Source organism: Scyliorhinus torazame, chromosome 17, assembly GCF_047496885.1.
Source record: "Scyliorhinus torazame isolate Kashiwa2021f chromosome 17, sScyTor2.1, whole genome shotgun sequence".
NCBI lineage: Eukaryota > Metazoa > Chordata > Chondrichthyes > Carcharhiniformes > Scyliorhinidae > Scyliorhinus > Scyliorhinus torazame.
In genome coordinates, this window is record NC_092723.1 from 9,915,216 (window position 1) to 9,940,115 (window position 24,900).

The 24,900-nt window shown below is 47.4% G+C and overlaps 1 protein-coding gene across 3 annotated transcripts in view; it reads left to right on the forward strand.

The window, feature by feature from the left end:
• The window catches only part of LOC140393702 (solute carrier family 26 member 9-like), a 129,668-nt gene that overhangs the window by 47,400 nt on the left and 57,368 nt on the right, over positions 1–24,900 (forward strand). For all 3 annotated transcript variants that reach the window (XM_072479998.1, XM_072479999.1, XM_072479997.1), the window contains 9 exons: positions 2,732–2,866; positions 4,718–4,857; positions 9,818–9,928; positions 15,474–15,649; positions 16,485–16,649; positions 16,749–16,901; positions 18,035–18,117; positions 21,791–21,938; positions 23,005–23,118. In XM_072479998.1, coding sequence (XP_072336099.1) covers positions 2,745–2,866; positions 4,718–4,857; positions 9,818–9,928; positions 15,474–15,649; positions 16,485–16,649; positions 16,749–16,901; positions 18,035–18,117; positions 21,791–21,938; positions 23,005–23,118 — 1,212 coding nt within the window. In that variant the 5' untranslated portion in view covers positions 2,732–2,744. The remainder of the gene's footprint in view (positions 1–2,731; positions 2,867–4,717; positions 4,858–9,817; positions 9,929–15,473; positions 15,650–16,484; positions 16,650–16,748; positions 16,902–18,034; positions 18,118–21,790; positions 21,939–23,004; positions 23,119–24,900) is intronic.

Consider the following 24,900-nt stretch of genomic DNA (forward strand, 5'->3'; position numbering starts at 1 on the left):
CGCCCCAAAGGTGCGGAATGCTCCGCATCTTTGGGGGCCGATCCCCAACCTTAAGGGGCTAGGCCCACGCCGGACTGATTTCCGCCCCGCCAGCTGGCGCGGAAATGACATCTCCGGGCGGCGCATGCGCAGGAGCGTTAGAGGCCGCTGACAGCATTCCCGCGCATGCGCAGTGGAGAGAGTCTCTTCCGCCTCCGCCATGGTGGAGACCGTGGCGGAGGCGGAAGGGAAAGAGTGCCCCCACGGAACAGGGCCGCCTGTGGATCGGTGGGCCCCGATCGCGGGCCAGGCCACCGTGGGGGCATCCCCCGGGGCCAGATCACCCCGCGCCCCCCCAGGACCCCGGAGCCCGCCCACACCGCCGTGTCCCGCCGTCCGAAAGGTGGTTCAATCCACGCCGGCTGGCGTGGGTTGACAGCGGCGGGACTTCGGCCCATCGCGAACCGGAGAATCGCCGGGGGATTCCCGCCGACCGGCGTGGCGCGATTCCCGCCCCCGCCGAATATCCAGTGGCGGAAAATTCGCGACACGGCGGGGGCAGGATTCACGCCGGCCCCCGGATATTCTCCGACCCGGTGGGGGGTCAGAGAATCGCGCCCCAGATGTGTAATGTACAAGATATACAAGAAGATTTGGGAAACGCTCCTTAGTACCTAGGAGGTTGGACTTTTTCAGTGGGACGACCTTTACAACACAATGCAGCGTACCAAACGTACAAAATAAACTAAAATTAGACAAGCGATTGCTACTTACATCGAATGCAGTATGCAAAGGTGAAGGATTACATTAGATCATCGAGGTACTCATCAGCTAAAGAATTGTTCTAGGATTGCTCGGTATAAGGATGTAACATGAAATCATATGGAGCAGGAGCAATCTTATCCTAATCTGTACATATCAGCAGTACTAACTGGTCAACTGGATAGAATATACCTGCATTGTATTGTCAATTTCACTCTAAGAGGCCATTAGACAGTAGAAGTGGCAGCATCTTCAGAGACAGCAGATCACGTTGAAGTTGTCTCAAGGCATCTATCAACACTAGACCAGACCTGAGAACGTTTGATGTTGCCGATTGCTAGCACTGAAAAGTCTCGCTGTGACGGATACAGACTTCACCCTCGTCCCCAACACTTAAGCACTCCAAATAAAATTAAAATAGAAACTTCTTTACTCAGAGAATGTTTAAATGCGGGACTTGCTACAACAAACTGTAAAACGAGTCAAGTATCGTGGATGCTAGAGATTTAAAATGAAACAGAAAGTGCTGGACAAACTCAGCATGTCTGGCAGGATCTGTGGAGAGAGAAACAGAGGACGCGATTCAACGGGATAAAAACAGAGTCCTGTTTCGGACTCGTTCAGCGGGGTGTTCAGCTGTGCAGTGCCGAGGAAGACCCGGCTATTTAAAGGCACTTTGCTGTTTTTTTGGTCTTGGTGGGGAATGTCCCATCGAGGCCGCACTTGCATCATTTCCTACATTGACGAGCGGATCGGGGTGCCCTTTTCAAAGCCGCCCATCCTTTTGACTCCCTTCAGAATCCCTACTGCGGCCCCCTCCCCACTGCACCCAACTTACCTCCTAGGGGGTCCTCGAGCACCCCTCCTCTGAAGGGCAAGGCACCACGGGCCTGATGACTGGCACAGGCAACAGGCACAGGCACCTTGACACTGCCCACCTTGCACCCTGGCAGTGTCACCAGGTGGCCCTGGCAGTTCCGGGGTGGTACTCCCATGGTACCTGTGTGGCAGTGAAAAGGTGCCTGGGTGTCAGTAAGCGTGCCAGGGTACCACCTTGCCCAGAGCCCGACCACCCGGGGGTCTCTAATGGCCTAGGAGACCCTCCAAGTGCTGTTATGCCTGGTCCATGTTTGTGTGGACCAGTGCTAAACGGGGCCATGATCTCCCATGCATGGCTGTTCAGTCCTGGTACTGGGAGAACCTGGCGTAGACATATTTAAATGAGCCATTTGCTAATCTGGATCGCTCCCAGCAAGGGCGAGATCCAGATTGCGACATCTCGCGTGATTGCATTGACAGTGTCGTGAATCTCGCCAGAGGCCTCTCGCGAGATTCAACAGACTCATCACGTCACCAAGACGGGAGCTTTGTCCCCAGAGTAAACCAAAAAGACTCTTTTTTTAGAAATACAACAAACTAGAGTTGAGTGGAACAGTATATTGCGGCACTTAAGGGAAGATCAGTTGAGGCAGAAAGGAATAGAAGGTTAAACGAGGAAGGGTGGGAGGAGGCTCATGTGGGCGATAAACACCAACATGGACCAGTTGGGCGGAATGAAAACATTTCTATCGCGCCTTCCACGAATACAGAACATCTCAAAAGGCTTTGTAGCCAATGAACTGGACTGTGGCTCACCACCACCTTCTCAAGGGGCAATTAGGGATGGACAATAAATGCTGGCCACGCCAGCGACGCCCACATCCCATGAATGAATAAAACTTAAGTACTATTTTGAACTGGAATGTGAGCACTCTGAGGTGAGAATGCTGAGCCAAGGCTGACACATGGATGTTTAAATGTCCTGCTCCATGCTGTGTAATCGGTCAGGGGCAGCCAGGACCCAAGAATCGCAGCAGGCGAGCGATCCATTACCACCAAAGTTAAATGTCACCCCCTTAGACTCCGAACAATGCATTGCTTCAGTAGCCACCTGAAGAGTTGAAACCTTGTTGATTTGTTTCTCATTATCTGTTTTCTAACTTTTCTCCAGAATTTAAGACAAGATGCATTTCCGCCCACGTTATATTGTTGACCGGTCGGCCTATTCAATTCCTGAATTTGATGAAGAGTATCAGAAGAAAATCAGGAGTTACCCCCATTCGCAAAAAGCAAAGAAGTTGTTCAGGTAAAATGGCCACTCTCTGTTTGAGCTTTGCCAACCAATTTAAATGCTTGTTTATTGTTTTCATCTGGCATTATTGCCAATTATTCCTCCAGTTACTTGAGTTTTTTCACCAATTTCAATGTTTGCCTCTTGGTTCTATTGGCATGTCCTTCCTTCAGTTACTCCCAATACCAAGAAAAACAAGGAAGCCCACAGGTTTAACCCTGGTCAATGGGGTGATGTTTGGGTCACTACTATTGCCGTTGGGAGGGAGGCAATCAGTCAGGGTTTATGCTACCTACCTCCCATCTGGTGATCTCAGTTGGCAAGTATGTAAGATGAAATCAATATAAAGCTCAGCCACACTTTCTTATTTGGCAGAATAGTCTGCTGACGTCGTCAAAGACTAGAGAATTCAGGAGAAACGTCATTATCCAGAGTGATATCAAGAATGAGTCATCCAGACTCGAAACGTTAGCTCTGTTCGCTCTCCACAGACCTGCTGAGATTGTCCAGTATTTTCTGCTTTTGTTTCAGACTCCAGCATCCACAATAATTTGCTTTTATCTTATTATTTTTTTAAATTTTTCCAATTAAGGGGCAACTTAGCCTGGCCAATTCACATACCCTGCACATCTTTGGGTTGTGGGGGTGAGACCCACACAGACACGGGGAGAATGTTCAAACTCCACACGGACAGTGACCCAGGGCCAGGATCGAATCCGGGTCCTCAGCGTCGTGAGGTAGCAGTGCTAACCACTGTGCCACCATGCCGCATTTGCTTTTATCTTATGTGGATGATATAAACATGAAGTAATTGAGGCAAATATGGATGCATTAAAGAGAAAGCTTGATAGACAATGAGGGAGGAAGGAATAGGAGGCTATGGGTGAGATGAAGTGAATGGAAGCATAACCACTGACATAAACTAGTTGGGCTGTGTCGCTACGACCAAGAAAGCACAACAACACCTATACTTCCTCAGGAAACTAAGGAAATTCAGCATGTCCACATTGACTCTTACCAACTTTTACAGATGCACCATAGAAAGCATCTTATCGGGCTGCATCACAGCCTGGTATGGCAACTGCTCGGCCCAAGACCATAAGAAACTTCAGAGAGTCATGAACACAGCCCAGATCATCACGCGAACCCGCCTTCCACCCATTGACTCTGTCCACACCTCCCGCTGCCTGGGGAAAGCGGGCAGCATAATCAAAGACCCCTCCCACCCGGCTTACTCACTCTTCCAACTTCTTCCATCGGGCAGGAGATACAGAAGTCTGAGAGCACGCACGAACAGGCTCAAAAACAGCTTCTTCCCGCTGTTACCAGACTCCTAAACGACCCTCTAATGGACTGATCTGATTAATACCACACTCCTATATGCTTCACCCGATGCCGGTGTCTATGTATTTACATTGTGTACATTGTGTTGCCCTATTACGTATTTTCTTTTCATGAACTAAATGATCTGGTTGAGCTGCATGGAGAAAAATACTTTTCACTGTGCCTCGGTACACGTGACAATAAACCAATCTGATCCAATCCAATCATTTTATGTATATACATGAACAATGACCACCTGACTGCAAAACCTAAGATCATTAGGGCCACAACTTCCTGTGAGTCAATAACTTGAGGTGGGGCGAAAAATAGTTTTTTTTTAGTCCAAAAGGAAACATTTCACAACTCTAGAGCTCTTCAACGGAAAATATTCTGGTTTTGGCCATCAAAATATATAGTATCGCCCTTAAAATTTTCAAAACTTTTTAAAAGAAGAAACTTGGGTCAATTGTTCCCAGAAGCACATTTAAACGGTATATTTTCATACAGTCAAAAGCATCTGAATTTTTCTTTGCAATTTCCTAGCTGCTCTACTGCTCGACTCAAAGCCATCATCATTCAACTCTTCCCAATAATTGCATGGCTCCCGAAATACAACATCAAGAAGAGTCTCATTTTTGATATCATATCTGGTATCAGTGCTGGGACAATCCAAGTACCTCAAGGTAAGAAACGTTCTTCTTTCGATTGAAGTCCAGAAACATTTTTATGCCTTTGAGATGACACAACAAAAGATGTTTTAAAAACTCTGTACTTCAATGCTGTCAGTACAAACTCACGGCACACAGCATTCAATACCTCTGCTTCCCACAAGTGGTTTTCTTTATCAAGCCTGTACATAGAACATGCAGTGCTGAAGGAGGCCATTCGGCCCATCGAGTCTGCACCGACCCACTTAAGCCCTCACTTCCACCCTATCCCCATAACCCAATAACCCCTCCTAACCTTTTTTTGACACCTAGGGCAATTTAGCATGGCCAATCCACCTAACCTGCACATCTTTGGACTGTGGGAGGAAATCCACGCAGACACGGGGAGAACGTGCAGACTCCACATAGACAGTGACCCAGTGGAGAATCGAACCTGGGACCCTGGCGCTGTGAAGCCACAGTGCTAACCACTGTGCTACCGTGCTGCCCACATCTTCCCTTTTTATTCAGTAATGGTTTCTCCATAGAAAGCAGTCACTGTTTTTATGATGTTCTTACGATTGCTCCCATTGAATTACACATTTTAATTCTTCAGAGCCACATTACAGCATAGGAACTCAGGAAATGGAGGTCATTTAGCACCCTTGATCCTGTTGTTCTCTTTCTTAGCTCCACTGCATACTGGTCACCACATCCCTTAATATCCTTTGCCAGCTAAAATCTACTGATCTCAGATTTAAATTATTAGTTAAATTAGTATCCTCCGCTCTTTGTAGGAGAGGGTTCCATATTTCTATCACCCTTTTTGTGAAGGGGTTTTTCTGCTGTATGGACCACCTGTTTCTGCTGTTGAGATTATGCCCCCTTTCCCTACACGTCCCACCAATGGGAAATGTTCCTCTGCGTCTATCAATTCCTTTCAAAACCATAAAAGGCTCCTCCTTTAACCATCTGTATTCCAGGGGATATAAATCTAGTTTATGCAATCGCTCCCCGTGATCTATCACTTATTGCCCTGGTAATATTCTGATGAAGCAGTGAGGCACTCCTTCCAAGTCTGTTGACCTTTTATTCCAAAGGTCATTGCCCCAAACTGTAAATGGTACTCCAGTTGTGCTCTAACCAAAGCCCGTATCAAAGTATTCTTCCATTTATATTCTGGACTTGCAGTTATGAAAGCTAACATTTCATTTGCCTTGATGGTCATTTTTCTGTTCCTGCCCATTACATTTTAGTGACCTGTGTGGACAATGACCTCCGTGTCTCTTCGGGACTACTACATTGTTCCAGCTTTTCACCACTTAGGAAATACTTAGCGTTATCCTGTTTTTGTTGAAATGAATTGATTTACCATCACCTGCATTGGAATCTATCTGTCACAGTTTGTTCCACTCATTAAATCTATCAATGTCTCCTTGTAACTTTATGTTCCTGTCTGAAATACTTACCGGGGGCGGAATGCAGTAATCTCTCAGGGTTGAGCTCAGGTTGAGGAACCCACCATCTCCCTGCCTCCCCTTGATTAAGGCCAGGGTGGACTTCCTGCCCAAATGTCCACCGAAGGGCATCTCCTGCCATCACTGGTGTTCAGCCAGCAGTGGGTGGGGAATATTTACTATGCGGGGGGAACAATGAGCAAAGGGTTTTCTTGTAGCCTATTGGGTAGGCGGCGGGGGGGGGTGTTTGTCTTCAAAGGCACAAAGTGCCTGATCAAGTGACCCAGCATTGGGAAGAAGGGGGGGGGGGGGTAGTGTGGGTGTGCTGCTGAGAGCCATTCGCCCCCTCCTCCAACCCTCTTCCCGCCCCTCCCCTCAGGTCCCCTCCCCATCAACCTCCATCCGGACCTCATTTCCCATTTTCCAGGAATCCAACCATGATCCTCGTTGAAGGTCACAGTATATAATCAACAGCAGCCACTTCCCCAATGGAGAGCTGCCGACGTCTGACTGGACAGCAGCTCTGGGAGCTTGGATTCTCGCCCTATTGGGGGAGAGGAGGAGGATAAAATTAAATATCGCCCGCGGGGCTGAAAGATCTGATGGCAGGGTTCCCGATGCCAGTTAAGGACTTAATTCCCATGGGGTTCTCAGAGTTTTGGTCGACAGGACTGCCGACCCGGATACGTGACTCGATTATGTTAAGTCATTAACAACTACAGTGAATACTTGAGGCCACCTTGAGACATTATAAAGAATGTCTGGAATATAAAGGGTTAATGTAATATCACAAGTGAGCACTAGATGGAGCTAGATGCAGAACTCTATAAAGCACTGGCTCACAGACTTCTGGGAGAGATCTAGAGAGAGTGCAGAGGAGAGGTCGAGAAAGTGTAGAGTACAGTTATAGATAAAGTGTAGCGACTAGTGTTAGTAGAGTGTAGATTGTAAATGACGAGTTATTGCTTACTAGAGGCGCAAGTGGTCAAACTTTAATAAGTAGTGTAATAAATGTTAGCTTTGTTATTGAACTTAGCTTCTGTGGTCTGTGTGAACAATACGACATTCATCCTGATGATAAGAATCACAAAGAACACCACACACTAGTTGCTTCCTTCTAGTCGGAGTGCATACCATTCCTCCCTTATTGACGTCTTAACATTGTTCACCTAAACAGGTCAATCATTTTCCATCAATTCAATGTGCTTTCATTTTAGTAGCTATTTCTTTTCTGTGGAACCTTATTTAGTGCCTCCTGGAAGCCCAGATAAACAACATTTATAGACATTCACCTGTCTACTACTCAACAAAATTCAATCAGATTTGTTTGACATGACCTACTTTTTACAAAACCACGTTGGGTCACTCTGATCAGCTCAAGTTTCTTCCAACACTCGGTCGGATTGCCCTTAATTGTCATTTCCAATAACTTCCCCACCTCAGATGTCAGACTCATAGAATCTACAGTGCAGAAGGGGGCCATTCAGCCCATCGAGTCTGCACCAGCCCTTGTAAAGAGCACTCTACTTAAGGAGCCCACACCTCCACCCTGTTCCGTAACCCAGTAACCCCACCTCACCTTTTTGGACACTAAGGGGCAATTTAGCATGGCCATTCCACCCAACCTGCACATCTTTGGACTGTAGGAGGAAACCGGAGGAAACCCACGCACTCACGGGGAGAACGTGCAGACTCCGCACAGGCAGTGACCCAACTGGGACTCGAACCTGGGGCCCTGCCGCTGTGAAACAACCGTGCTAACCACTGTGCTACTGTGCCGACTGACTGGTCTATAATTCCCTGCTTTCTCCCTCTCACCTGCTTTAAACCAGAGAGTTATTTTTACACTTTTCCCAATGAGAGGGGAGGATCCGTGAATGGAGGAAACCTTTGGAAAATCATGCCTGAAACATTTGCAATTTCCTCATCGCTTCCTTCAAAATCATGGGGTGGAAACCATCTTCCCCACAGATTTGGTGTAGTCATCTTTGTGGATGTAGATTTACCGCAGTTTGAAATTTTTGCTGGGTAAATGCTCATGGCCCAATTCTCTTTTAATTCCTCTGCTGGCTCTGGTATGCTGAAGGAGCAGTTTCATAGAATCTTACGAGCAAATGGAAGTCAGAGTGCCTTATCTGAAAGAGCTATCCACTTAATTCCAAATCCCTGCTGAGATTTGGGGTTCCAACACTTTTTCTGGCTACCATTCGATGTCATTACAAATATTCCTTTCATTCATCCTCTTGTTTACCTGCAATGAATTCCATTTGTCAGTCCCATGTAATATAAACTGATTAATGCTCAGTTCGAGTACTCTGATAAGAATCTTACTTTCCCAAACATCGTCCTGTGACCTGATTGATGGACAGTATTCATTGTAAAACAAGTTTATACATCATTTCGCTGTAGCATTTCCCAAAAAAACTCCACGCCTAAATAATTCAATGTTGTGTAAAGTGTTGCGATGATAAGGCATTATTTAAATGCAAGTATTGTTTGAAGCTATCTTAAATGTTTTTTAGTCTACATGGTGATCATAGAGTTTCATCATGATTATTGAAAACTTTGCAACATTCTTAAGTAAAAGATTTTGGGAAAGGAAACAGCATAAACTCAGGAAAGGAACGGGCTCGTCTTTGCTCGACAGAATATTAACCATGAGCACAAATGACCTGGCAACACAAATCTTATATTGTGTTTTACACTTTTGATTTTAACTTCATGAAAATACCGTAAAATCTGGCGTAAAAACGCAATTCATTTGTATGTTCTAAGTCTGAGAATTATAGAGAAAGTGTTTTTTTTTAATGATTTAATGGAATGTGGGCATCACTCAAAGCCCAGCATTTATTGCCCACCCCTAATTGCCCTTGGATTAATACATAGAAACAAACATAGAAGATAGAAGCAGGAGGAGACCATTCAGCCCCTCGAGCCTGATCCATGATCATCACGTTCAATACCCTGATCCAGCCTCCCCGGGATCAAACCTGGGTCCTTGGCACCGTAAGACAGCAGTGCTAACCACTGCACTACCATGCCTGCCATTCGAGAGTTGTTAAGAGCCAAAGATACTGCTGTGGGTTTGGGGTCACAGACCAGGGTAAGGGTGGCAGATCTCCTTCCCTGAAGACCATTAGTGAACCAAATGGATTTTTTTAAACTAACAATCAATAATGGTTACAACTATTGAGACTAGTCTTCAATTCTAGATTTATTAATTGAAGGTAAATCCCACCAACTTCCGTGGTGGGACATGAACCCATATTCCCCAAAGCATTAGACCGGACCTACTAGTCTAATAATCCAGTGACATTGTCTCTACACCACCATCTCCCCATTTTGTTTTAAACTTTAGAAGTGGGGAGTGAACAATGATATCGCTGTCACTTATCACTAGGATTTAGGAGCATTACGAATTATGTCAAAGAAGAAAAAATGTTTTTAGGTTGTTAATGCAGTGCTGAATACACAGGGCAGTTCATTATACTGCAGGCAGTAATATGTTGCCTTCTATTAAGACATGCTTTATTTAATAGGAATGGCGTTTGCTCTGCTGGCTAGTCTCCCACCCGTCAATGGACTGTATTCCTCATTCTACCCTCTGCTTGTCTACTTTTTCCTTGGAAGCATACACCACATGGTACCAGGTTGGTCTACCTAGCTGCTTTCAGTACTCTCAGCATGAGACAACTTGTATTTTTCAACAGTTAATGTAAGAATAAATAAATAAATAACCTTTATTGTCACAAGTAGGCTTACATTAACCCTGCAATGAAGTTACTGTGAAAAGCCCCTAGTTGCCACATTCCGGTGCCTGTTCAGGTACACAGAGGGAGAATTCAGAATTCTCAGCTGGTACGGGAATTGAACCCGCGCTGCTGGCCTTATTCTGCATCACAAAACAGCTGTCGAGCCCATTGAGCTAAACCAGCCCCTCAACCAGATGATGTCACCCAAAGTGAATGTCGATCCTTTATTGCACAGTATGGGCCAAAAGCCAAACACTGCAGATGCTGAAAGTCTGAAGCAAGAACAGAGAATTCCTGGAATTACTCAGCAGGTCTGGCAGTATTTGTCGAAAGGGAAAGAGAGTTAAAGCTTCAGATCAGTGACCATTCCTCAGGATACCTTTTTACATTCTGTTCCTGAACTGAACCGAGTTAGATTTTTCTTTTAACTTCTGTTCCCTTCGCGTTGACAATGGGTTTCACTCTCACCTCATTTTACTCTCCACTGAACAAACCAGTCAAACAGGCAAACAAAGTGACCCTCTGATTGTGCTACCGTTGAACCAGCAAGGGAAGTATGTAAACAGAAGGTGTTGGAATTAGCCGGTGCCAAAAGAGAAAGTTAAGCTAACGCTTCAGGTGAAACTTTTCAAAGAAAAAGAATTCCGGTGAAGTGCGACATCTAAAACATGCCCTCTCTCAGGCATTGGCTGGGCTGCTGAACATTTCCAGAAATTCTGATATCATCAGAACATGTTTCCCTCCCACACCCACCCTGATTTTGAACTATATCGCTGTTCCTTCATTGTCGCTGAGCCGAAAATCTCCCTTCCGAACAGCACCCATGTCACGGTTCATTGACCTCGCCACCATCTTGCAACTAGGGAAGCGCAACAAATGCTGGCTTTGCCAATGACATTCGTCATGCCATGAATAAATTTTTTTTAAAGTCTCAGGTGTGGCCTTGCCGGTTACATTTGCCCTCCAGGAAAATACCTCATAAAATTCCTGTTTTCACATCCGTCCTTGGCCTGCTGCAATGTGCCAGTGAAGCCCGGCGCAAACTGGAGGAACAGCACCTCATCTTTCGATGAGGCACGTTACAGCCTTCCGGACTTAACATTGAGTTCACCAACTTCCGACTGTGAACTCTCTCCTCCACCTTTGCTCCATTTTTATTTCCATCAATTCATTTTCATTTCTTCCACCGATCTGTTTTCCCATCACCATGCCCCCCCCCCCCGCCCCACCCCAGGCCCATCTCATCCTTTGACACACAGCTTACCTCTCTTCTGCCATTAACACATTCCGAACTTTTAGTGTGTCACTATCAGGTAAGGTCAAGATAAAGGGCTGGATTCTGCGCACCCTCACGCCGAGTTCACGGCCGGCACGGGGGCGGAGAATCGATGTTCCCACAAGAAATCGGGACCAGTGCTGGTTCACCGATTCTGCGGGCCCCGAAAAGCGGCCTACCTGGGGCCATTGGCAGAGGCCCACTCAGCCATTCCCCACCTCCAACCGGCGGAATTCCCAGCAGCGTGGAACTAATGTGTTGCAGCCGGTTGGGATACTCGCGTGACAGCTGCGTAATTAATCTGCGGTCACCCTGGTCGGGAGTGAGCCGATCGGAGGCGAGGGGGGGCCTGACAGGCTGCCGGGGAGTGCTTGTGCAGGGGTTGAGGGTCGTGCGCGCAGTCGATCGGGGCGTCTCTTTTGTGACCGCTGGAGGCCGCAGACGTACGCATGCGCGGCCTCCGACCCGGAAGTGGTGGGGCCCATATCTGCAGCAAAAGCTGGGAGATTCACTCCGGTCCCCTGTTGACCCTCTGCAAGGCTTGGAATTCGTGTCCCTTTGAACCAGGTTTTTCTGGCGTAAAACTCGACTGTTTTGACGCCGACATGGGGACATAGCCCCAATAATGGAGAATCCAGCCCAAAGTCACCAGAGTCCCAGATGACCATAGGCTGCTTTCCCCTTTGAGGGGGAGAGTTGACTGGTGGTGATTTAACCCGAGGGTCCCCACACCTCAGGCAACGTGTAAACAGAAGATGTTGCAATTACAATGAGCTAGCCAGTGTCAAAAGAGAAAGGCGAGGGACAAGGTTGACAAAGAGTCACCCAGACTCGGAACGTTAGCTACGATCTCTCTCCACAGATGCTGCCAGACCTGCTGCGATTAAGCAGTATTTTCTGTTTTCGTTTCAAATTCCAGCATCTGCAGTAATTTGGTTTTATCATAAAATACTCATTCGCATGGCTAAGATTGTGGTTAATTTGTGTTAGAAATTGCAAATGGGAACCAATGTGGCCATGAATGTGGACAGTCGACTGATGATACAGACTCACAGTGTGGTGATCCATCATATCTATCATTTCTGGAACATTTCTAAAAGAACCACAAGTGTGTAAATAGATAATAATCCCACCTGTGATTTAACTGAAGAACAGTAAAGGAACATTTTCAAATGAAATTTGAAATCAAACCAGGTAAGGGCTAGTAATCAGGTCCAAAGGCATATTTTAAGGGGTGTTTTATGGAGCGAGGTAAATAGGGGGAGAGATTTAAGGAAGGCGTCCCAGAGCTTGGGTCCCCAGCTGCAATGGGGTGTTCGGCAATGGTGGAGCACTGAAAATCGATTAACAAAAGACCAGAACTGGACGTGCGCAGAGATCTGAGAGGGATACTGGACTGAAGGGCATTAAAAAACCAGGGAGTTATTTAATAATTGCTTTGATCTCAAGAGTGATAGCATCCCAGTTAATCCCAGAATCATCCAATTTACAGTACAGAAGGAGGCCATTCAGCCCATTGAGGCTGCACTGGCTCTTGGAAAGAGCACCCTACTTAAGCCCAGGCTTCCACCCTGTTATAACCTGCCTACTTACCATTGGCTGGGGACTAATGACAATCCCACAATCCTGTGGGAGTATGAGCTTCCCCAATGAGGGGGGCGGAGAAGCCATTAGTAAACTCCTTGTATAAATAAAGCTGGCCAGTTTAGGAACCAGCAGGAAGGAGTGTGCAGCAAGGGAAGTTGCTGCTGCTGTTATATATATATGTTATTGTAAATAAATGTTATTACTTTGTATCCTTAAAACTCGTGCTGGATTCTTCGTGGCCCTCACAAAACACCCTAGCCCCGTAATCCAAACTAACTAAGGGGCAATCTTTGGACTGTGGAAGGAAACTGGAGTACCCGGAGGAAACGCACGGAGACAAGTGGAGAACATGCAGACTCCACACAGACAGTCACCCGAGGCTGCAATTTAACCTGGGACCCTGGAGCCATCCAGCACCCACCGTCAACACTCATGACCCGCACCTAACACCTAGACACTTCACCTTATCCACAAACACACACACCTTCCAATGCTGCGGATGGTATTATCATGAGCCTCACACTGACTTGCATCTTTGGAGTTCCTGCTTTGAGGCACCCATTGACTGCTGCCCACCAAGGGGGTGAAACAGAGCAACATCATAGCATTGATGAATATTCCTGTCACTCAGTCACCAGCTCAGATTCCAACAGTACGCGTGGTCTGGGAACTAGTGTAGGCTTGGAATCGGCACAAGGTGAGCCGCTAGATATGAGTTGGCTGTAGTCAGCCAGGGTTAAGAGATGGCTTGTTTGTGGACTTGGATGGGACCCCTCACTGGGGTCGCAAATGGGCAAGCCTGCTGACTTGCTGGGTCCATTGGCTGGTCTGCCAGTCAACCCCCTGTCGCTGCCACGGAGCATGGAGGATTCCAGCTTCAGGTTGGCAGTGTACATAGCCTAGAGCTTTACCTCTCGGCAGCCTTGGTTCCATCTTGCCTGTCGTCCTGCAACATCAGAGGCACCCAAGCCTGTTGTAGCCTCCTTGTGTGGAAAGGTCATCCCTGAGAGGCTGCACCAGCACTCCCTACCCCTGCAAAATTCTCAACGTCCCCTAACACACTACAGGGCACTACTGGAGACTCTGAACTGGGAGAAATCTCATGAAAATTGTGTGTTCTGCAATCAGGGTACCTGGCCCTTTAAGGAACACAGGGCCTATCTTATAACAGATTGCTTGTTGTTGGATGATCTGCTAAGATGCTGCCTCAACCTGAATGGTCCGAATGTTCTGCCCTGGTAACATAATTGGGTGGTGTGACATCAGTGGGGGATTGTGGAAGTAACAGGAATCTCACCCACTGGGAGAAGCTGGTCAGAGACCCGCATTACCTCTTTTCAGCAAGATTTGCCACATCTTCTTCCCCTAAAGCACTAAAGAGGCAGATATTCACCTGGGATCAATGACCCCAGGGGGCAGAGGTCCTATCCATTGAGAGTTGCCAGCCAATCAGAGGCCAGCAGCTCTCTATTGAATGACAGCGCCATTGGGAGGGTAGTGGCTGCTGCTGTACTACACACACGCGGCCTTGCATCGTCACTGAATTCCAAGCCAGATGTGAGTGGTGGCGGGAAGGGGGTTGCAGGGAGAGGGGGGAGCGGGCAGCCGGAGAGGGTGGCTCTCTCAATGCGACCCCATTTCCCAATGCCAGGTCCTTTGACAAACGCCTTTTAATGAGGAGGTGACTTGGAGTCCGCGAGCAACCCCCCCAAGGGTTTGCTCCTTCTGCTCCCCACATGGTGAAGCTCCCACCTTCGGCACCCATGCCCAACTACTGCTGGGTGAATACCAGTAGCAGTGGGATGCGGCCTTTAAGTTGGCATTAATTAGCCACATAAGGGCCTCAACTATGCGGTGGCATGGTGACACAGTGTTTAGCACTGCCGCCTCACAGCGCCAGTGATCCGGGTTCGATTCTGGCCTCGGGTGACTGTCTGTGCGGAGTCTGCACATTCTCCCCGTGTCTGCGTGGGTTTCCTCCAGGTGCTCCGGTTCCCTCCCACATTCCAAAGATGTGCAGGTCAGGTGGATTGGCTATGCTAAATTGTCCCAGAGTAGATTAGGAGGGGGTTACGAGGATAGGGAGGGGGAGGAAGTGGGCTTAGGTGGGGTGCTCTTTCAGAGGGTCGGTGCAGACACGATGGGCCAAATGGCCTCCTTCTGCACTGTCGAGAATCTATGGCTCTTCTAATTGGCAGCATGGCAGAAAGGCCACCCATGGACCTTAACGCCATGGACGTAATCAGGGTAGAGGCGGGTTCCACCAGCTGCAATCACATTTGGTTTTATACATCCCAGCTAACAAACTCGCCATGGGGGAGGGCACAAGATTCTGTGCCCGGATACTGAAATGAAAAAAAATGAAATGAAAATCGCTTATTGTCACACGTAGGCTTCAAATGAAGTTACTGTGAAAAGCCCCTAGTCGCCACATTCCGGCGCCTGTTCGGGAAGGCTGGTATTGCTGATTCACGGCATCCCAGTTTCTGAAACACTGTGGGCGATGATGCTAAGGAACTGAATTTTGTCTTCCATGTCTCTCATGCTCGTTATGAATATCACCCTTGATATTTCCAACAGGTACCTTTGCTGTGTTGAGTATTATAGTCGGGAGTGTGGTTGAAGCGCAGGCTCCAATTCAAAAATTTCAACACTTCAATGAAAGTCTAAATGAAACCATCACTAATTTTGCCGCCATGAATGAGGATCGCATGAGAATTGCAGGAACTCTCACCTGCTTAACAGCTATAATACAGGTAAACTGATCAAAAATTCACTGAAAACCTAGACTGAAAACCTAGTTCAACTCTAAGAGATTCATCAAATTAATTTCTCTTTTATTTTCAGCTAATTAATCACAGTAGTGGAAAAATAGAACAAAACCACTTCTAAACCTGAGGGGGAATAGTGTAAGATGGCAGAAACTTCATGGAATGAAAACAAAAAAGCTGGAAATAGTCAGCAGGTCTGGTAGCATCCATGGAGAGAAATAATAATAATCTTTATTAGTGTCACAAGTAGGCATACATTAAAACGGCAATGAAGTTACTGCGAAAAGCCCCTAGTCGCCACTCTCCGGCGCCTGTTCGGGTACACTGAGGGAGAATTCAGAATGTCCAATTCACCTAACAAGCACGTCTTTCGGGACTTGTGGGAGGAAACCGGAGCGCCCGGAGGAAACCCACGCAGACACGGGGAGAACGTGCAGACTCCGCACAGACAGTGACCCAAGCCGGGAATCAAACCTGGGTCCCTGGCGCTGTGAAGCAACAGTGCTAACCACTGTGCTACCGTGCCGCCCATTAATTAGCCACATACAAGCATAGGAAACAGGAACGGGAATAGGCCATCCGATCCCTCGAGCCTGCTCTGCCATTCAATAAGCTTGTGATATCAGTGCGTTGAACTCCACATTCCCCATCAACCCCCGATGACCTTTGATTCCATTGCCCCCCCGAAAAATCTATCTACCTCCCCTTTGAAAATATTCAGCGACCTTGCTTCCAATTTTGTAATTTTGTTCGTTCCAAAGGATAGACAAAGTGAAACATAATGTACTGATTTACCAGTTTCCATCTTGTTGATCACCAGATTTCCTTAGGCTTCATTCAGTTTGGCTTTATCTCCATTTACCTCTCTGAATCCTTCATCAGAGGATTCATGACAGCAGCTGGGCTGCAAATCCTAATCTCATTGTTGAAATACATCTTTGGACTGACTATCCATGCGTACAGCGGCCCACTGGCAATAATATACGTAAGTAACTAACAGGCAACTATTCAGACAATTTGGCTCATCGCTCGTCCTGAGACCCAGCTTAATTTTTCTGACCTTTGTTGCTTTTCTTCCAACCAGACCTTCATTGACATCTGTAAAAACCTTCCCAAAACCAATGTGGCATCGTTGATTTTCGCTCTCATCACCGGCATAGTCCTAGCCATTGTCAAGGAGATTAACGTCAGATTTAAACACAAGCTTCCATTCCCCATCCCAATGGAAATCGCTGTGGTAAGAGAAGCCTTGGTGCTCCCATCCTTTCCTGGATCTCGTGGAGGTTCATGTTATGGTCAGTCATTGCAGTTGAGATCGTCTGAAATTACAAATGGTTTTCATTTGAAATTTAAATTGTTCTGCTATTGGTCAGGGGTTGGGGGTCGGGAGGGGGGGGGGGCAGGAGTGGGAGGACGGGGGAAATTTCCGAATGACTCAGTGAGTAAATTTATCGTTGAGTCTGATATTGAGCAATTGGACCAGAAAGGTCCCAACTTTGTTCTTTGGCCTCTGAGATACTTTGTGATCACCGTAGGGTGGTGACGCAGGATGAACGAATTGAATTTGATGGGAGCGATTTTGAGTGACAGTGTGCCATGAGCAATATCATTTCTGCTGCCTGCTAAGTATCCTTCCCATCAATGTCAATGGAAACAAAACTTGAATATTGCTGAAAAAGAGGGACAGCCTGCCAAAGCTTTTTGTTTTGTACTCATCAGGACAAATGCCAGAATGCCAAATTTCAAATGATCACAACAATTTACACTCTAGGAGGAAACGGTGCTGATTGGTTACCAAATTGACTTTGATTGGTCGGGGCATTACCATGGGGAAAGCATAGGAATGGGCTCCCCAAACCCCCGGGTAGATCAAAAAGGCGCAAGGCTAGAACATATTATTGTTTGCTCAGTGGCAATGCCTCGGCCAGAGTAAACTTGGCAACCACCTTTTCCTCCTATAGTATAAATTGTTGTGATCATTTGAAATTTGGCATTCTTGTCTTTGTCCTATTTAGTGCAGGATGAAAAGCTTCAGTCACATGTCTCTCTTTTAAGCAATAATTAAGTGAATGAAATGGCGTTGAATATTGCCAAGCTAGGAAAAGAAAAACATCGGACAGATTCGGACCATTATCCCACACAGTGATTGGAAAAGGTGTATGTGTGTTTTGAGAGGGAGGAGTAGCTTATGCTTTCTAACCAAACCTCAATGGTGACTTATCAAAGAGCTGTTGTTCTCTCCTATATCCTTGGGAAAAAAAACACTACCTCTAGCAGAGAGGGGAAGATAGAGGAAAGGGGAAAAGGGAATTAATTTATCGCATTATTCTTTTTTAAAAAATTGTTCTAATGTTCTATTTTTACCTTTAGGTCATTGTTACCACCGCAATCTCGGGGGGTGCACACATTCCACAAAAATATGGCATTGACATTGTCGGAGTGATTCCTCTGGGGTGAGTGAGAGTGAAGAAGATAAATGGCCTTCTCCTGATGGCGAACTTTTATGAGATATGCGGTAAAACTGGATCCAATATAAAGTCAATGTAGGCGTGATCTATGATTGCTTTGAGGGGCGAAATTCTCCCGAAACGGTGCGATGTCGGCCGACTGGCGCCCAAAACGGCGCAAATCAGACGGGCATCGCGCCGCCCCAAAGGTGCGGAATGCTCCGCATCTTTGGGGGCCGAGCCCCAACATTGAGGGGCTAGGCCGACGCCGGAGGAATTTCCGCCCCGCCAGCTGGCGGAAACGGCCTTTGTTGCCCCGCCTACTGGCGCGGAAATGACATCTCCGGGTGGCGCATGCGCGGGAGCGTCAGCGGCCGCTGACAGTTTTCCCGCGCATGCGCAGTGGAGGGAGTCTCTTCCACCTCCGCCATGGTGGAGACCGTGGCGGAGGCCGAATGGAAAGAGTGCCCCCACGGCACAGGCCCGCCCGCGGATCGGTGGGCCCCGATCGCGGGCCAGGCCACCGTGGGGGCACCCCCCAGGGCCAGATCGCCCCGCGCGCCCCCCCGGACCCCGGAGTCCGCCCCCGCTGCCTTGTCCCGCCGGTAAGGTAGGTGGTTGAATCCACGCCGGCGGGACAGGCAATTTATCGGCGGGACTTCGGCCCATCCGGGCCGGAGAATCGAGCGGGGGGGGGGGCCCGCCAACCGGCGCGGCCCGATTCCCGCCCCCGCCGAATATCCGGTGCCGGAGACTTCGGCAACCGGCGGGGGCGGGATTCACGCCAGCCCCCGGCGATTCTCCGACCCCTGATTCTGGACATTAGAGGGGTCAAAGTCTGGATGGGAGGGGGGGGGAGGCTTTGCATACCAGCAGAATATAAGAAAAATTCTGATACTTTCTGCACACAGATTCTCATCTGAATGGTCTGATGGTCACATAGAGTTTGCCCCAGATTTTTCGATGCACAAAGGTGGAAAATGAATCAATCACAATTTGTGCTTATATAGCACCTTTAATGTAACAAAATGTTCTAAGGCCCCTCACAGGGCAGCACGGTAGTACAGTGTTTTGCACTGTTGCTTCACAGTGCCAGGGTCCCGGGTTCGATTCCTGGCCTGGGTCACTGTCTGTGCGGAGTCTGCACGTTCTCCCCGTGTCTGCGTGGGTTTCCTCCGGGTGCTCCGGTTTCCTCCCACAAGTCCCGAAAGGCATGCTTGTTAGGTGAATTGGACATTCTGAATTCTCTCTCAGTGTACCCGAACAGGCGCCGGAGTGTAGCAACTAGGGGATTCTCACAGTAACTTCATTGCAGTTAATGTAAACCTACTTGTGACACTAATAAAGATTATTAGATTATCATTATTGTAAAACAAAATGTGACACTGAGTCACACAAGAGAGTTAAAAGGTTGGTCAAAGGGGTAGGTTTGAAGGAGTCGTAGAGAGGCTGACAGATTTAGAGAGAGAATTCCACCGCTTAGGGCCTGCCAGGCAGCTGAAGGTGGTCAATCGTGGGGAGATGAAAATCAGAGACCCCCCAGGAGGCCATAATGAGACGGGCACAGGTATGTGGGAGGGCTGTGACCTGTAGGGGATGATAAAAATTTGAGGAGGGACACCACCGGGGGGATTTGGAAATAAGGATGAGAATTTTAAAATTGAGATGTCGCTTGATCTGGAGCCAGCGTAGGTCAGCTCTCACAATTCTGATCAGGAATGGGGATTGTCTGCGAAGGACAGGGGCAGCAGAATTTTGAATGATCTCAAGTACGTGGAGGGTAATAGATTGTCGGTTGGTTTGGAACAGATTTCATGCTGATTATTTCTCATGCAGTATGGAGTAGATTTAATGAGCCAATGTTCTTGGCTACATCCAGGCAAAGTGGATATCGGTTGCAGAGGCCGAGCACTGGGAGCGACACAGGGGCCTCTCGGTCCATATTCCTGATATACACGCTGCATCTAATTCATAAAATCCAAATTTCTAACTAGAATACAAAGGGATTAGTGGTATTGATAAATAAGAAAATGGCGTCCCTGATAACCAATAGCGTTCTGATGAAAGGCCATCGACCTGAAATGTTAATTCAGCTTCTGTCACTGGGCTACTAAACCAGAGACCCAGAGTAATGCTCTGGGGAGCCAATTTCAAACCCTGCCACTGCAGATGGTGAAATTGAATGAAAAAATGAAATGAAAATTGCTTATTGTCACAAGTAGGCTTCAAATGAAGTTACTGTGAAAAGCCCCTAGTCGCCACATTCCGGCGCCTGTTCGGGGAGGCTGGTACGGGAATTGAACGGGCCTGCCTTGGTCTGCTTTCAAAGCCAGCGATTTAGCCCTGTGCTAAACAGCCCCTAAATTTGAATTCAATAAAAAAGAATCTGGAAATAAAATGACGACCATTGTTGATTGTCGGAAAAACCCATCTGGTTCACTAATGTCCTTTAGGGAAGGAAATCCCAGACTACAAGATGTTGAAGGAAGCATTTGGGACAGAAAAACCTTCAGTTACCGCTTCTGAACTAATTTGACCAAAAAGACAAGTTCAACTCCAGGGAGGGTAAATTGTTCTATATTACCTTTCAGAGGTAATTTGGAAGGAGTTAGTCCATTGGTCCTGGTGTGTGGTTGCTGGCCGCTCTTCCTGGAGAGTTGACCTGAAACTGAATTCCAACCAAAGAGGTTTCGCCAGTTCTGCTAGCTGGAATATCGACGGTGCATTCCATCTCGAAAAAAACCTGTCCCACACAATGGCAAGTCTGAGGTTGGAGGGCCGCACACCCTGCCTAAGTAAGAGAGTATTTGGAGCGGTGCAAATGTCCTGTTTGCCTTGTGCCTGGCTTGACCATATGGAAGTAATGGCAGCCCTGGCAGAACCTCTTGTGCAGTCCATCATCTCCCCCAGCTGTAGGAGGAGAGTGGGTCTCCATTGATTATTTAATTCAGAAGTAAAAAGTTGGATCTGAGACCATCAAGTTAGAATTGTAGTGGCATAATGGTAATGTCACTGGGCTAGTATTCCTGACTCCCAGACGAACGTCCTGGTGACACTGGTTCACCCCTCACCAGGCAGCTGGCGGCTGTTAAATTCAACTAATTAATCTTGAATTTCTTTTTAAAAAGCAAGTTTCAGTGATGGTAACCATGTGGTTACTTGATTGTAGTAAAAACCCATCTGCTCCAGGAAGGAAATCCTTCTATGATCTGGCCTACATGTGTTGCCAGGCACAAAGCATTGTGGTTGACTTTTAACTGCCCTATGAAATGGCCTGGCAAACCACTCAGTTATATCAAACAGAACTGTGGGTTTATCTACACCTCCGGGTGCTCCGGTTTCCTCCCACAAGTCCCGAAAGACGTGCTTGTTAGATGAATTGGACATTCTGAATTCTCCCTCTGTGTACCCGAACAGGTGCCGGAATGTGGTGACGAGGGGCTTTTCACAGTAACTTCATTGCAGTGTTAATGTAAGCCTACTTTTGACAATAAAGATTATTATAAAGCCTTGAGGCTTTTCACAGTAACTCATTGCAGTGTTAATGTAAGCCTACTTGTGACAATAATAAAGATCGTCATTAAATTGGGATTGGTCCAAGTGATCCATAATTTCCCTGGGGAAATATTTCCACCTCCTTTGGGCAGTAAGTAAACATTGGCATTTTTCTGTCTCAAAGGTTGCCCCCTCCAGATGCACCGAGGGTCAGTCTGTGGAGTGAAATGGTTGGACCTGCTTTCTCACTTGCTATTGTTGGATACGTCATAAACCTAGCGGTGGGGAAGACAATCTCTGCCAGGCATGGCTATGATGTCAATGCAAACCAGGTATGCAGTTTTACACATGTATGTGGAGAATTAGCTCTTGCTGCCCTTTAATAAAATGAGCTGCGTTATTCTTGATCATAACATTATTACTGCAAACTCTTTTATTTCAGACTCCTTTAACTAAAGCTGTTGCCCCAATATCAATCCATTAAAATTGACGTCGATCTCTCATGAAATGAACCACTTTGTTGCCGTAGACTCTGTAATAATCAGGTCAGAGTGTACCATCCGGCATTAATGCCAAGTGATTTATAACCTGAGTGACCTTAAATAACTTGGAGAGTAACCATCCCACAGCCCTAATCAGCTCAGTCATTCAGCATGTCTCTTTTACCAGCAATACTCAGGTTCTGCACTGCGAAGCGACAGTTGCGGGGGGGGGGGGGGCACGGTAGCACAGTTGCTTCACAGCTCCAGGGTCCCAGGTTCGATTCCCCGCATGGGTCACTGTCTATGCAGAGTTTGCACGTTCTCCCCGTGTCTGCGTGGGTTTCCTCCGGGTGCTCCGGTTTCCTCCCACAGTCCAAAGATGTGCGGGTTAGGTGGATTGGCCATGATTAGTTGCCCATCGTGTCCAAAAAGGTTGGGTGGGGTTACTGGGTTCCTGGGATAGGGTGGAGGTGTGGGCTGAGATAGGGTGCTCTTTCCAAGGGCTGGTGCAGACTCAATGGGCCGAATGGCCTCCTTCTGCACTGTAAATTCGATGAAACTGTGACAGAGGGCAGTATAATTCAAGTCTGAATCCAGATATATTAAGTTTTAGCTCCATTTAACAGCGAATCTCTGCATTGGCAGAACCAACAAAGCTGGTCCTGAATCATAACTTGAATAAGAAACAGGTATTCACATTCCAATTTCAGAACCAAAGGGCTTATCAACAACCTCCACCTAAAAAAAAATTCTGATGTTTCAGCAGCTGTTGGCAGTTTCGATACACTCCCTGATTACAGCAGTAACTGTAACTCTTGCCGATATGTATTCCCATCAGTTACACAACCTTTCAGAATTCCCACCCTCCCAGCTCTTCCTCATTGCTGTAATTATTTCTGCTTCTTCTGTGTTCCAGGAAATGTTGGCACTGGGCTGTGGTAACTTCTTCGGATCATTTTTCAACATCCATGTTATCTGTTGTGCTTTGTCAGTGACTTTGGCTGTGGAAGGAGGCGGCGGAAGCTCACAGGTACATCAGTGAATTTCTCTACCATTATTGCTGTTGACGTTATCGATCCCAATCGGCAAGGAAAAGGCTTAATTAAGAGCCTCCAAGCAGGTGTTAGGGCACAACTTCAATTTAACTAATGAAAATCTCACAGACTAGCAGCATTGCCAAGTTCCTGTTGCTTATCCATTTACCTGATCACTTGACGGGACATGCGGGCGGCACTGTAGCACAGTGGTTAGCACGGTTGCTTCACAGCACCAGGGACCCGGGTTCGATTCCCGGCTTGGGTCACTGTCTGTGCGGAGTCTGCACGTTCTCACTGTGTCTGTGTGGGTTTCCACCGGGTGCTCCGGTTTCCTCCCACAAGTCCCGAAAGATGGTTAGGTGAATTGGAAATTCTGAATTCTCCCTCAGTGTACCCGAACAGGCACAGTGTGGCGACTAGGGGCTTTTCACAGTAACTTTATTGCAGTGTTATTGTAAGTCTGCTTGCGACACTAATTTTTTAAAAATAAATTTAGAGTACCCAATTCATTTTTTCCAATTAAGGAGCAATTTAGCACGGCCAATCCATCTACTGTGCACATCTTTGGGTTGTGGGGGCGAAACCCACGCAAACACGGGGAGAATGTGCAAACTCCACACGGATTGTGACCCAGAGCCGGGATCGAACCTGGGACCTCGGCGCCGTGAGACCGCACTGCTAACCCACTGCGCCACCGAGCTGCCCTTACTTGTGCCAGGTTCGATTCCCACTCGGGTCACGGTCTGTGCGGAGTCTGCACGTTCTCCCGTGTCTTTGTGGGTTTCCTCCGGGTGCTCCGGTTTCCTCCCGCAAGCTCCGGTTTCATCCCGCAAGCCCCGAAAGACATGGGGCTGGATTCTCCGCCGGCGGGAGTCTCCGTTTTGCCGGCAGCTCGGGGGTTTCCTGACGGCGTGGGGCTGCCCCACAATGGGAAACCCCATTAACCAGCCGGCGAAACGGAGCATCCCGCCGGCGCGGTGAAACGGAAATGTGGCGCGGTGGGACGGAGAATCCAGCCCAATGCTGTTAGGTCATTTGGACAAAAGCATTCTGAATTCTCCCTCTGTGTATCCAAACAGGCGCCGGAATGTGGCGACGAGGGGATTTTCACAGTAACTTCATTGTAGTGTTAATGTAAGCCTACTTGTGACAATAAAGGTTATTATTATGGTGTCTGGTACCCATGTACAGTGGACTCAAAGGTATTAGATGTCTAACAACCAACATGCTCCTACTAGGGAAGTTCCCGCAGAGACACAGCGTGGCTTTAGACCTTCTAGAGGAGCCTTTAACATGCTTTATGTTGCCGTACAAATTCAAGAAAAACATTGAGAACAACACCAGGAGCTCTTCATTGCATTTCTCAACCCTGACCAAAGCATTTGACTCAGTAAACGTCATCATAATCCTGTCACCGCGTCATTATGATATGACGGCAACTGTCATGAGTGGGAGATCGGAAACAAATGCCTTTGAAACCTGGACTGGGGTCAAGCAAGACTGTGGGGTAGCCCCCGTACTATTTACAATCTACCTGGCAGTGGGTAGTCCCCTCATCAAAGATCAATTACCCTCTGATGTGAATATTAAATACCATCTACATCAAAAACTCCTTAAACCCAGTCACCTCTATGCCAAAACTAAACTAACCACTGTTATGACACCCTGGGCTAGGGTGCGGTCAATTCTAGCCCCACTAGACCCAGAGTCACAACACAAGAGAATTAACCAATTATCCTTACCTGATGTCTTTGGCCCTTGGCTACCCAGTAATT